This window comes from Mirounga leonina, unplaced genomic scaffold (genome assembly GCF_011800145.1).
Source record: "Mirounga leonina isolate KUSES-001 unplaced genomic scaffold, KU_Mleo_1.0 Mir_197, whole genome shotgun sequence".
Classification (NCBI taxonomy): domain Eukaryota; kingdom Metazoa; phylum Chordata; class Mammalia; order Carnivora; family Phocidae; genus Mirounga; species Mirounga leonina.
This window is the reverse complement of record NW_023270494.1, coordinates 4,406,730-4,420,132: the sequence shown is the minus strand read 5'-3', so window position 1 is coordinate 4,420,132 and position 13,403 is coordinate 4,406,730. Positions and strand designations below refer to the sequence as shown.

At 57.7% G+C, this 13,403-nt stretch overlaps 1 protein-coding gene across 2 annotated transcripts in view; it reads left to right on the top strand.

Moving 5' to 3' along the window:
* Positions 1 to 13,403, top strand: part of SEPTIN9 (septin 9) — a 151,823-nt gene that overhangs the window by 18,013 nt on the left and 120,407 nt on the right. The window contains exon 1 of one of the 2 annotated variants that reach the window (XM_035025909.1): positions 4,161 to 4,926. The exons of the other annotated variant lie outside the window; for it this stretch is intronic. Within the exon in view, the coding sequence (XP_034881800.1) occupies positions 4,905 to 4,926 (22 nt within the window). The 5' untranslated portion in view covers positions 4,161 to 4,904. Of the gene's footprint in view, positions 1 to 4,160; positions 4,927 to 13,403 lie in introns of those variants that run through there. 2 annotated transcript variants of the gene reach the window in all.

Genomic DNA, 13,403 nt, shown 5'->3' with positions numbered 1-13,403 from the left:
AAGCAGGAAATCTCAGCATCGTCCTTGACCTTTGCCCCACCCCCAGCGCCCTCAGGTTGGCAGGTCACAAGATCTTAGCAACTCCCCCTCCCCTCAGATGACCCTTGGATGGGCTGCCTCGTGGCCTGGGCCTGGGCAGGCATCAGTGTCCCTCCTCCTCTGTACCCCGTCTCCCCACGGAGGCTGCTCTATTCCCATTGGCCTTCGGTGGCATTTACTAAGACCCGCCTGCGTGCCCAGGACTGGGCCACAGGCTCCGTCCGTGTGATTATCCGAAACAGACCTGATCATGGGCTCTTAAAGAACCCTTAGTTCCCTTTTCCCCACAAGTTAAAGTAAGCCACACAACAGTGTCCATGACGCTTCCCAGCCTGACCCGTCCCCCCTTCCAGGCTCTCACTCCCGCGTCCTCCCTCCTTGGTCTGTGCGCTCCCGCCTTCCCGGGCCCACAGCTCCAGGATGGGCCCTGCGCCTTCTCATCTCTGAAGGCATTGTCTCTCCGGGGTAACTGTGACCCAACCTGTCCATCTCCAAGGTTGGCCTCAGGGGTTTCTTTGTCCTCCTGCCCACAGGGCTGGATGTTCTTACCACACATGGCTAGCAGGCCATACATACTGTTGAATTGAACTTGATAGGACAAGCTTGGGATGGTCGGCCAAAGAACGAGTTTAAAATAGAAATGTCAGCCTTCTTTTGCGTTGGCTGGAAAGTAGCTTTTCTCTTTGTCTTCTGGTGAAGAAATTCATGGAGAATGCAGTGTCTCTGGGGAGGAGGGGTTGGGAGAAGCACACCCATGCATCAGTAGGCACACGTGGCTGCCATATTGAAGGCGATAGATAGAGAACGTTTACGTCATCGCAGAACGTTCTGGTGGGCAGTGCTGGTCGGGAGAGTCTACACGCTGGATCTTCAAATTCACTGTTCTTCCAGCGAGCATTTACTGGGCACCTAGTGGGTTCCTGGCAGGAAGTGAAAGACACCAGCTCTTCAGGGGAGTTTCCAGTATTCTCGGGAGAAGTTTCAACCAGGGGGCCCTGGGGCAGACGCTTCTGAGAGCCTGGCCTCCGTACTCCTCTATCCCCTTACAGTCGGGGGCCTTGGGCTCCGGCCGGGCTGCAGCCCAGGGTGGATGGCTGAGCGTGAGGCCTGTTAGTGACGGAATTGGGCCCCGTCTGGGCTGCCTCTCGCCATTGTCTTGGTTCCCTTCCACACTGCCCTGGAAGAACTCCCAGAGCAACAGGCCGGTCCAGGCTGTTAGCACCAGTAAACCCCGCAGCTGTCCCCAGGGCAGAGAGGAGCTGGGTTGTATTTATTTAGGAACAGCCGAAACTTGCTGCACAATAAAGAGTGGAGAGAAGGTTCCTGAGAGGAATGTAGCCGCCCGGGCCCAGAATCCGCCCCGCTCGGGGAGGCTGCCGGCGGCCGGGCTGGGGCGGGCTGCCCACTCTCCTGGCAGGTACGGTAGCCGAGGCGGCTATGGGAGGGTCAGCGGGAGGGGGTCAGGATGGAGCGCCTTTATTTTTAACTCAGGGAAGCAGACTTGAGTGGTGGAGTCTGGGGATGAGCAGGAAATGAACGGAAAAGTCATTTTTTAGAGTGAGAGTTCCCCGTATCGTGGAGCTGATTATGGAGGATTCGCGAGTATCTGCATGGGGGCGGGGGCCCAAAGCCTGAGCCCAGAGCCTCAGAAAGCCTCCTTTCAGCCGGGCTCCTCTGCCCCCACCGCCTCACGGCCCCTCCTCAGAAGGCACACCGGGAACGAGGCCACGTTGGTCCTGGGGCCCCTGCTGCCCACATCATGGGAATCATCCTCCTGGCCTGGTGGTGGGAGTCCGGGGCACCCCGGGAACATCTCTTAGCTGTGTGTCCTCTCCCCACGGGGTGCAGGGGGCTTGCAGCTGTGCTTCATGAGGGGGCCTGAGCCATGTCTTTAACGACAAAGCCGTCCTCCAGCTCTTCCTCCTCGCCCTGTACCACGCCCTGTACCACGCGCCTCGCTGGGGATGGGGACATCGATGGGAGTATGCAGATGGTGGGTACAGATCTTTTGGGGGGGTGAAGGACAGAGATACCATCTTGAGGACTGTCTGGAAGAGGCTGTTGGGCAACGATGCCAACCCCAGGACGTGGGCTGGCTGGGGTGGCCGGGAGCGGGGGCAGTTTCCCAAAGCTGTGGCCGTGGGGGGGTCCTGCCTCCCCCAGATGGCAGGTGTTGGTCCAATTTGGGAAGTGCTGGGTTGAAGGAAGCCAGCCCCCTCACAGGGACTACTCATTGCATTTACTATGCTAATATGCCGGAGGAATCTAAGGCAGGCTTCTAGTTTTACGTAACCACAGAGCCATGTCAGTGGAGGATGGAGCCACGCGGGGAACCAACTTTGGGGATGCAGGTCCGGCCTGGCCTGGAAGGTTGCTTCCCACCCCCCCCCCCTCCCGCCGGGGCAGGGAGAGTGCTGGTGCCTAGACCGGGCCTCGGTGAGCCCTAGGGGGTTGGCTGCCCCCTTCTCCCATGGCCTGGCCTCACCCCACTTCTGCGCCTGGCCTCTGAGCTGGCTCATGACTAACACGGGCCTCATTGGAGCCAATTGGTGCTGCCAGGTTTTTGGTTTCAAATGATCCCTTGCTTGGGCCAGAATGCTTGGATTTTTAGGCATGGTGGGGGAATGGACATTGAGCCAAACTATGCCGGGGAAGAACCGAGGGTCAGAGCTGTGCTCAGCTGCACCAACTACGGCAATGAAATCACAGTCTGTGAGCTCAGCGCCCGGAGGCGGCGGCCAGGGGGGACGTGTCCCCCACCGCCAGCCGGGGGCCTGGCCTACCCCGAATTCCCACCAGCGTGCCTGTCTGTGGGGCTTTCCTGGGCCTGCTTGCCCTGCTGGGAATTGGTGCCGGAGAGTCCCATGTGGTATTAAAGGGGTTTCTTCTTTATATGTTCTCTTTCGTTTCTAAATTTAATACAATGAACAAATATTACATTTATAATCAGAAAAACCAGTAAGGAATATTTTTTCAAAATCGGGGAAGAGATTGAATGAATAAACCAAAAAATTCTCCCTGGTCGCCATTGTTCGAACTCAAGGGTTGTTGGTGGTTGGTGGAACATAATGTTTTCGAATGGAATATGATGACCAGAAAATGTTAGACGGGGACACTGGCTCGCTGGTTTATGGGGGTCTGTGTTCCCTGGGGGGCCTGAACAAATGGGCGCAGATTTGGTGGCTTGCAATGACAGAAGCTCATTCTCTCAAGGTTCTAGAGCTGGAGGTCTGAGATCGAGGTGTGCTCGGGGCTGCACCTCCTGCAAGACTCCAGGAGAGGGTCTTTTCCTGGCCTCTTCTTGCTTCTGGGGTCTGCATCCAGCCTTCAAAGGCGGGGTCGTCAAGTTTCTCTCTGCTCTGCCTTTACATCCCTTTCTCTGTGTCTGTACCCTAGACCTCTCTCTGCCTCCCTCCTGTACGAGGCACGAGGCGCGTGATGGCATTTAGGGCCCACCCTGATAATCCAGGCTCAAGATCCTTCACTTAATCCCCGTCTGCACAGACTCTCCAAATTAGGTCCCATTTACAGGGATTACGATGTGATCTCTTTGGGGGCCATTATTGAGCCTGTGGGACCTCCTTGGGCTGAGATACTGCTCCCACCTTCCCTCAGCAGGCAGGCCGCTTTTGGGGCTGTCCTCCAAGCTCTGCTTTGGGGTGGGTGGGGAGATGGTTGCTGTTCGGTGCCCCCGCCCCCAAGGAGACAGCCTTGCTACATAGGAGACTGCATTTGGGGTCCTGTCCCAGGCAGGAGGGGATGGGAACTTTGCCGGCACCATCCAGATGTGCATGGGCAACCCCCTGACTCTGACCAGGTGCTGGTGGGTTCCCCCCTGAGTTTGCCAGGTGAGCAGCCCCCCGGGGGACCCCAGGGGAAGAGCGGGAAACAGCTGAGCCCCTAGCCAGGCCTTGGGGGGCCCCTCCCAGAGAAGTGCTGAGTGTGGGGAACCATGCTGAGGAGCCAGGCTCCCTCCCCGGGGACAGCTGGGGACGCACTGACTCATGAGCAAGTGGGACCTTCCAGGAAGTCTCCCTCGCGCCGCCCCCTCACCCCCCACTGGCCTGGGTGGGACGGCCAGTGGACTGTGTCACCGCCGGCGCTGACAGGACACCGGGCAGCCACGGGGCAGCTCCGCCGGGCTCGTCGGGGCAGGTGCTCCGGAGCCCTCTGTGGCCGCCTGCCTCCTTGGGGCGAAGCCGGGGGTCGGGGTGGGCTGCAGGGCCCCCGCGGCGCAGGGAAGGCGAGGCAGGCACGCAGGAACTAGGCTTTTGAAACGCTCCAGCCGGAGGAAGCGTAGCATCGCGTCGCGGGCCGGGGAAAATGAAAGACGTTGGAAGTCGCCAGGAATTTGACTGTGAGCTGGTTTCCAAGAGGCTAAGTTAAGCTTCTCCAAGTGGATATTCAAAAGGAGCTGCAGGCCTGGCGGAGGGGCTAGAGGGGGTGGAGAGCAGGCCGCCGGAAGCCACACGCTGCCCCTCTGGAGCCTTGCGCGCACAAAGCCCAGACGGCGGTCCGGCCGGGACCCTGGGGCTGCGGGAGGCTCGGGAGGCTCGCGGCCCACGTCCGGCCCCCGCCCCGCCGTCCTCGCCTTCTCGGCTCTGCCTCGGTCCCTTCTCCTCCCCGATTCAAAGAGACAATGCTACTTCAGTTTGGGGCACAAACATATGATCAGCACATGGAAATGTGGTAATTTGGATGCATTCGTGATTGCAACAGATTGAAGAAATTAGACCAGACAAAGAGTGTTTTTGGAAGAGGAGGAGGCAGAAAGAGGGAGGGCGTCGGGGGTGAGAAGGGGAGGACGCCTCTGGAAAGGGGGACGCCGCCGGGACTCCCGCCTGCTGCTAAATATATCCGTAGTAATGGAGAGAGACCGGATCACAGGTAGGCCACTCGCTGCCCCCTCCCTTAACTCAGAGCTGCGTCTGTGCTTCGGGAAACAAGCACCCGGGGTCACTTTTATTCATTTTTGTGGACATATTTCTTTTCCTTTCGACTGTTCTGAGGTCGTGGGACACAGTGTTCCCAGAGCTAAGCTTCACGAAGTCTGGCTTGTATTGAAACTCTGCTCTCCTTCCCCTCGCTATTCTCACTCGGTCCCCAGTGCATTCGAGGCGCTGGGAGTGCTGAGACCGTTGGGGCCGCGCTCTGGGAAAGGGTGGGGGGACCGGCGGCCGGCTCCCGGCTCTGGGGTGGCGGCATCTGGGCCGCTAGTTGGTTGGTTTGTCCACCGTGTGGTTTGTGTTTTTGCCGCCAGCCAAAGTCCGTCTTCAAGGCTGCCCCGGTCTCCTCCCTGAAATAGCATTTTGGTGCCTTCCCAGGAGTTCATTGCAGGGGTGGAGCTCCCAGTGCTCAGAGGAGACGTGCAAACGTGTGTGTGCCCACGCACGGCAGACAGAGCTGGTCCTAGAAGGTTGGGGCATTAACCAAGGTGAATCCCCCTCGGGGTCAGGGCGGGGGTGTCACTCAGGTCCTCACTCACCTGGGAACCCTGCAGCAGGGAGGGGGAGTGACAATCTTCCAGGGTCACCGCGGGACGCTCTAGGCCAGGGAGATTAGCAGACGTGGGCTCTGCTCAGATTCTGGAGCAGAATCACTGTTTAGAGCATCTCGATGTCACATCAGGGCACGGAGGGAGGGCAGATGCTGGTCCTTGGGCCAGAGGGGCCTCGCGGGTCTGGACCCATCCCTGCTCTCCCTGGGGTCCAGCATTTCATAGATGGGCCGTTCTCACTGCCGACCCCCACAGAGCGGGCACAGAGCCATCAGGGTGGTGCAAGCGCTGACCCTGCAGAGAAAGGAGGCAGCTCTGGCTTGAGTCATCCCTGTTAGATGGCCCCCTGTCCCGGGTCAGGCTCCCCGCCCCTCAGCCAGCCGTGGCACGCTGTGACTCGGTCAGTGTCTGACATCATGAGTAAGTCCCCTTCATTACAGCGCCTGCTGCCTACCGTGTGCCCCTCAGGCGTCCTAGGTCCACCAGGCAGCTCTGGGGCATCCTCGGGCTTCAGCTACTCCACGCTGACCCCTGGGTCCTGGTAAGCCTCAGAATGTCACCCCACAGGTGCCATAGCCCCTCGTCTGTTGCTTGCCACTGTGTGTTGGGGGGCTCCCAAAGAGGCCAGAGGAAAGGGTGGCCCGTCCTGAGGCTTCTCCTTATCTGCTGCTCCAGGGGCTGATCAGATCCTGATGGGATGTCAGGGCTGATGGGGCAGCGCCCGGGAGGAGAGCTGCTGACCGGCCGTGTGTGTGTGTGTGTGTGTGTGCACGTGTGTACCACTGGGACCGCCACAGGATGAGGGGCAGCCATGCAGACCCGCAGAACCAAGCTGTGAGCTCAGTCACATGGGCAAGCTGGGGTAGAGGGGTGTGGAGCCAGAGTTCCCTGCGCTCGCCTGGCACGGGGTGTTGACAGGGTCCCTGCGGGGCTTGGGAGGACAGTCACTTCACCAGCCTGGCTTGCAGAGCCTCGGGGGCCGTGGGTCCAGCCTTCATGTCACAGATGACCAAACCACGGCCCAGATGGGTGACCGGGGGAGCAGAGAGCCAGGACACAAAGTGGGGAGGAGACCCTTGGGAAGTGACAACACTCTTGGAACCTTCTGGGCTGGCCAGACCCCAGCAGCTGTTCATGAACTGAACCAAACTGCCTTTGAAAACGGTCAGCTCTGCACCTTTACGGCTACGCTAGGTGCCACCGCCCTCGGCTGGGACTGCCTGCGAGGGATAAAAAAGGGACTTTCTCTCAGGATGTGCCTGAGGAAAAATTGGTACTATTGATGAAATTCTCATAGGGATGTGTTGTCACTAAAAATTACTTCTTTCTTTCAAAGCTTCGTTAGAAACTGGTTACAGACATGAATGACAATGGAAATCCTCAAGCCCTTTCCCTACGTGTTCCTCAGACCTGCTCAGATCTTGACCTTGGTCTTTGATTATAACTCAGCTCCTAAGCAGTGTCACCCCCCCTTCCACCCCCCAGGGAAATGAGTGCCATCCTGTCCCTCTGTGGCCTGGGACCTCAGTTTCCTAGCCTGTAATGTGAAGGGGTTGGACTGGCGTGGCCCAAGGCAGCACCCCACTGCTGGTGGGCCTCTGAGCCTGCTCTGTGGGGCTCCCGAAGGCTCCTTCCTTCTCCGCTTGTCTTGCGGTAAGGCAATTGTGACAACTACCTCAGTCCCCACCCGCATACTGGGCAGAGGTGGGGCTGGGGGCCAGGGTGTCCTGCCCGGCCCAGTGCCCCACCCGACCACTTCCAGACAGAACTGCCACTGCCCGTGCCCCACGGGGCTGGCGTTTGAGGTGCGTCCGGCCGGCTCTCGGCCACTGCCTGGCGCTGTCCAGGAGGAGCTGATGGGGAGGGGAAAGGGGCTTGGGGCAGGTGCAGGCAGATGCAGGACCCTGCCATCTGCTCGCTCCTTCTCTCGGCAGCACTGGGCTCCTGCCTGGTTTGTGATTCTGGGGCCTGGGGTCCTCCTGGGCGGTGGGGTAGCCCCAGCCCTCTCGGAGGCTCCCCCTCTCCCCCCACCGCCCCGGGAAGATGCCGGAGGGCTTGTCAGCAGGGCAGGGATGAGTCACGGAGCAGTGACTGGCCGCTGAGACACAGAAGGCCGCTCCTTCCAGCCAAGGGTCGGGTTTTTTTCCTTGTTCTGGACTGGCTTTGTGGCTTTTACAAATTAAGCAGTTTTATCTTGTTCCAAGTGCTTGTATTTCAGCAGGGAGAGAATCTCCAAGAAGGGAACTTTCCACTGGGGAGCTGTTACTTAGCTCAGCTGGGCCTCGGGGAGGGTGGGAACAGGCCTCGCGGGTGAGTTGCATGCAGGGAATGTGGAAGGCTCTCTGCTCTGTCATGGATGTCGATGTGGGGTCCTGGGAGGGCCGGCTGCTCCGTCACTGGACGTCTGTCCGTGGCTGGGTGTCTGCCCAACACAGTGAGGCACAGAGCACTCAGCCAGGAGGTGGGGGCAGGGGGGAAGAGCTGGTGGTCTGCTCTTCCCAGGGTGTCCACTGTCAGGGGGAGGGCAGGGAGCTGGACACCCATCACCTGTCCCTGCTTGTCTCTGAGTCCCCCGGGCATTTCTCACCCTGGTCCTGGACAGACACTGCGGGTCACAAGCTGCCTGGCCCTGCTTTGTCCTCTCTGGCTTTATTTCCCTCATCTCCAAGACCAGAGGAGTAGCCAGTAGCCTTCCCAGCCCCCTTCCTCTTCTGGCTCTGACTGGCGAGGGACTTGGTCCCTGGAGCAGTCTCTTAGGGGTGCTGAAACCAAGTGCCACAGACTGAGCGGCCTAAAGCAACACCAACAGACTCTCTCAGAGTTCCGGGGGCTGGAAGTACAAATTCAAGGTGTTGGCAGGGCTGGTTCCTTCCGAAGGCCTTCTTAAGGCTCTGTACCCCTCTCCTGGCTTCTGGGGGCTGCTTGTGATCCCCGGTGGTCCTTGACCTGTAGGAGCATCACCCAGTCTCTGCCTGTTGTCACAGAGCCTTCTGTGTCCCCAAGCTCTGCTGCTTCTCTCTTATGAGGACACTCATCACTGGACTTGACTTCCCCCCCACCCCCCCGATAATCCAGGATGATGAATCTCCAGATCCTTACCTTAATTACACTCACAATACCCTATTTCCAAATAGGATCATGTTCAAGGTTCCAGGTGAGCATGCATTTTTTTGGGGATCACCATTTAGCCCACTCCAGTCCTGATGTATCCTGGATGTCTCAGATTCCTCGTTGTCCCACTCTGGACCTTTTGGTGTGGCCACTAGCCTTTTCCACTGGGTCACGTATGCCTGGTGGGGTGTGGAGAACTCAACCTTGTTGGGATTCCAAGAGCCAGCCAGGAGACTGACCTGCTTCCTGCCCAGAGCTCCCCGGTCCTGACTGCAGGGTCCAGGGATGCCCGGAGCTCTGTGCCGGACTCTGAACTCTTTTTAAACATCGTGGTAAAATACACATAACATACAAATTGCCGTTTTAACAATTTCAGGGTATATAGTTCGGTGGCATTTAATAAGTACGTTCACAGAATTGGGCCACCGTCCATCTATCTGCAGAACTTCTTTACCTTCCAGAATGAAACTCTGTCCCTACAGAACATCAGCTTTCCTTTCTCCCTCCCCTCTGCCCTTGGCAGCCACCATCCAACTTGCCTGTGTCTGTGAGTTTGACTATTCCTCATAGACGTAGAATCATGCACTATTCATCTGTCTGTGCCTGGCTTATTTCACTTCGTATAATCTCTTCCCGGTCCATCCATGTTGTAGCAGGTGTCAGTTCCCTTCCTAGTTTAAGACAGAGTGACTGTTCCATTCTATGGATAGACCACATTGTTTCTTCTTTGATCTTTGGAGAGACATGTACATTGTTTCCACCTTTAGGCTTCTGTGACAACTACTGCTATGAACATGGGTGTGCAGATATCTGCTCGAGTCCCCGCTTTCAGACATACTGGGTACATACGCAGAAGCAGAGTTGCTGGATCGGGTGGGAACTCTATGTTTAATTTTGTTGGGAAGCTCCCGTCCTTGCTTGCCCAGTGGCTGCACCATTTCACATTCCCACCAGCAGGGCACAAGGGTTCCAATTTCCCCCGCCCCTCACTGACGTTGCTATTTTTTTTACTTATTTGTTTCTTTGGATAATGGCCAAACTAGTGAGTGCGAAGTGGTGTCTCCCTGTGGTTTTGATGTACATTTCTCTAAATGCTTAGAGACGGTGAGCGTCTTCTCCCGGGCTTGTTGGCATCTGTGTGTCTTTGGAGAAATGTTTCTTTGAGTCCTTTGCTAAGTTTTTAAGTGGGTTGTTTTGGGTTTTTTTGTTGTTGTTGGTTGTAGGAGTTCTTTATATATCCTGCATATTAATCCCTTATCTGCTACGTGATTTGCAAGTATTTTCTCGCATTCTGTCAATTACCTTCTCACGCTAGCGATGGTGTTCTTTGATGCATAGAAGTTTTTACGTTTGACAAAATCCCATTTTACTGTTCATTCTTCTGTTGCCTGTGTTTATGTGCTGTCATACCCATTGTCACAAAGCTTTTCCCCTGTGATTTTTCCTAAGAGTTGTATAGTTTCGGCTCTGGCGTTGAGACCTTTGATCCATTTTGAGTTAATTTCTGGATATGGGGTGAGGTAAGGTTCCTGATTCGCTCTTTTTCTTTCCTCACACCCAGGCTGGCTCCTCTGGGTGGCAGGGAGTGGGGAAATCCTGGGCTGGGCCAGGCCTTGAATCCTTCCCTGCCCCAGGCTGGCCACAGAGCCTCAGCTCTGGCCTGGACCATAGCTGGATGTGTGCTATGCCCGCCCCCCGGGCCCTTCTGGGCTGACAGTGGAGGCCAGCCTGGGCTGTTCTGGGTTCCACCGTGTGGAGGTACCTCTACTTCTCTGGGGTCTCCCTGCCCAGTCTGTGTGAGACATTAGCTGTCTTTGTGGCAGGGTGTGGGGCTCAGTGTCCATTGGTCTGTCTCCATGCTCCTTCTCAGGAAGCCTCTCCACCCACGCCCTCCCACGTGGCTTCTTCTGCCTCCTGCTCAGAGTTGGTCACCCCTCTTGTGTGACAGAAACTTCTGTCCTGAGGCTGCCACTCAAACCCCTTTGCCCAGAGGCCCTCAGCACTCAGCACGCCTTCAGCAGCCACACACAGATTCTGCTGACGGGGTCGGCTGTGGATTCAGCTCCTTTTGGGCTGGGCATGTGACCGGGCAAAGGGTAGGGTGGGACCTGACCGAGAAACGGGGGAGATTTCCTCCTAACAAGTGGCCTGAGCTTGGAGAAATGTCTTGGCCACAGCTTGAACTCTAGACAGATAGCAACGTGCATTTCAGCTCGTGGTGGAGAGCACTTCTGCCTTTAGACCTTCAGATCCTCCTTCCTTTTTTTTCTTTTTTTCCCCTTTTCTTTAAACTAATGAGGAAACTCTGACTTGAGCAAAGCTGAGTAAACAAAGCAACACACCCCTAGGAAATTAGTGAAGAGGCACCAGCCCTGAAACTTTGCTATAAAAACTACATGCTTTGGGGCTGGGTGGATCTGTGGGAGCAGATGAGTATGGCGGGGCCGTGGGGCTCTGCTGCCACTCTCCTACCCCACCCCCCCAGAGGGCCAACAATCTGTGGGGTGTCTTCTGCTTGGAGTTCACCTCCTGTCGTTCATTAGCGGGGGTCCTGTTTGCAGCACCATTAGGCTCAGGCCGTTCCCGTTCACTTTTTGCATATTTCTTGAGGTCTTGCAATGTGCAGGTGCTCACCTAGGTTCTCGGCCTATAGGAGCGAGGAGGATACAACCCTTGTTCCTGTGGGTCTCCACCTGAACTAGATGTCAAGCAGCTAGCCAATAAGCACATTGATAGATGATTCTAGACGAAGGCTGTGAAGGAGCCCAGAACAGGTGATGTGATCATTACCTGCTGCGCATGTCCCTGTGTGTGTGTGTGTGTGTGTGTGTGTTGGGGAATTAGTGGATGCCCTCCCTGAGGAGGTGACACTGAGCTGAAACTTGCATAACCGGAAGGACCTGACCAGGCCAGCGTCCAAAGGAAGAGCTTTCGGGCAAAGAGAACAGAAAATGCAAAGGCCCTGAGGTTGGATCATCAAGGCGAGGGGTGGATCCGGGTCAGATTGTGCTGGGGAGACCTGCTGGGTGCCCTGTGGAGGGAGCCATGGGCCCTGAATGCCCAGCGGCTGCTGAGTCACCTGCGGCGGGCTGGGAGGGGAAGCAGGGAGGCCTGGAGGGAAGGGGGACGCTGCAGTTGTTCTTTGCAGTGGGAGAGGGAGGGCCTCCGATTGCTGGGGGCACCCCGGGTGGTTGCCGAGGTCGCAGATGCACTGACCTGCCGCCCAGCCCTGCCCTGGAGGGAGGCTTGCGCCGTCCCCACTAGGAGGGTGCTGGCTCTTAGGAGTATGCCGGTTGTGGCTTGGCCAACCGTGGGGTGAGGCTGAGGCCGCCTGAGTCCTGGGACAGTGATCCTGAGCGGGCAGCCTCGAGAGGAACTGCAGCATGGGACAGGCGGCTCGCTCCTTCATGTCACGCAAGGTCCCGCGTCTCCAGGCAGTTAGCTCCGGTGTGATGCCACATTCCCGCCAGGGGCTAGTGCGCCTCCTGCTGGCGCGGACGGAGCTGCAGCCTCTCCAGCACCCGCGTTTCTACTCAGCTGGCAAGGGCTGGGGGGGCGACGAAGACTCAAGAGCTGCCTTCACAGGATGGCGGACAGTGGGTGCCTGGGCATCCCCGGCCCACACAGGGCATGTTTCGGTCAAGCCCTGCTTGCTACTTAGTGCGCTCCTCGACCATCCACCAGCCACCTGGTGTGGTGTGATGGGTGAGCACAGAAGCCTCGCCCAGGCCCGAGACCTCACCTTTCCGGGCTTCGCTTCGGACTTGCACCCCTCTCTAGCCCTGCTGCCCCTGGTGTGCACACAGGCGGCCCCCCCCAACCTGCCCGGCCCGCCCACCAGGGGCCAGGGGGCCTCTCCAGGTGGCATTTCGACTCAAGGATGCAGGGCTCTGGACCGTGGGGCTGGGTGAGATGTCACAGGATGTTATCTGATAATAAGCTTTGGGATGGTGGATGTCAGCATGTTTCCAAGCTCCAGCATCTTCAGCGTGTCCTGGTCCCGATGGCGCCAAGTGCAAGGGAGAGGGATGGGGCTGGGGGTGACGGTGGGCTGGGGGCTTGGGCTGTGCCTCTGTGCTGTGTGTTTAAGGGTTGGGGGGGTACTCTAGGGAACGCCCTGCAGGGCCCGCCACCCCAGCTCGCACCTCTCTGGGGAGGAGTGGACAGAGGGGCCTGGGTTCTGGAAACATGCATCACCCAGGCCTGGGTGCCCCCCCTTACTTCAGTGAGGGGCAGGGTGAGGCCTGGGGAGGGAGGAGGCCGCAAACCCGAAGGGAGACGGATTGCAGAAAGCCTTTCCCCCAGCAGGTGGCAGTGCAGGCCCTCGAGAGACAGCCCCTGCCCATCTCCGGCTCACCGAATTTGCGGGAACAGGCTGCCTGCCCGGTGTTATCTCCACTTCCCGGGGCTGCTCGCTACTGGTGGGAAGTGGCGGGTGGAGAGAGCGGGAATCATGGCGAGGATGGGAAGGCACCGGCGCGGGAGCAAGGACTCCCCCGAAACCAGGGGGCTTCCTGCTTTGGGGGAGGGGGCTCCGGCTACATCCTTCTTCTTCCTATTTGTGGTTGATATGTCTCAGTCTCTTTAAAATTTTTCCAACTTTTTACTATGAAACATTTCAAACACACAGGAAAGATGAAAGAATTCTAGCGCCAACCCCCCCTCCCCACGTCCACCACCGAGACTCTGCAACGTACGTTATGCTCTGTTGGCTTCAACCCACGTCCCTCCCTCCATCTGCCAACAATCCATGGGA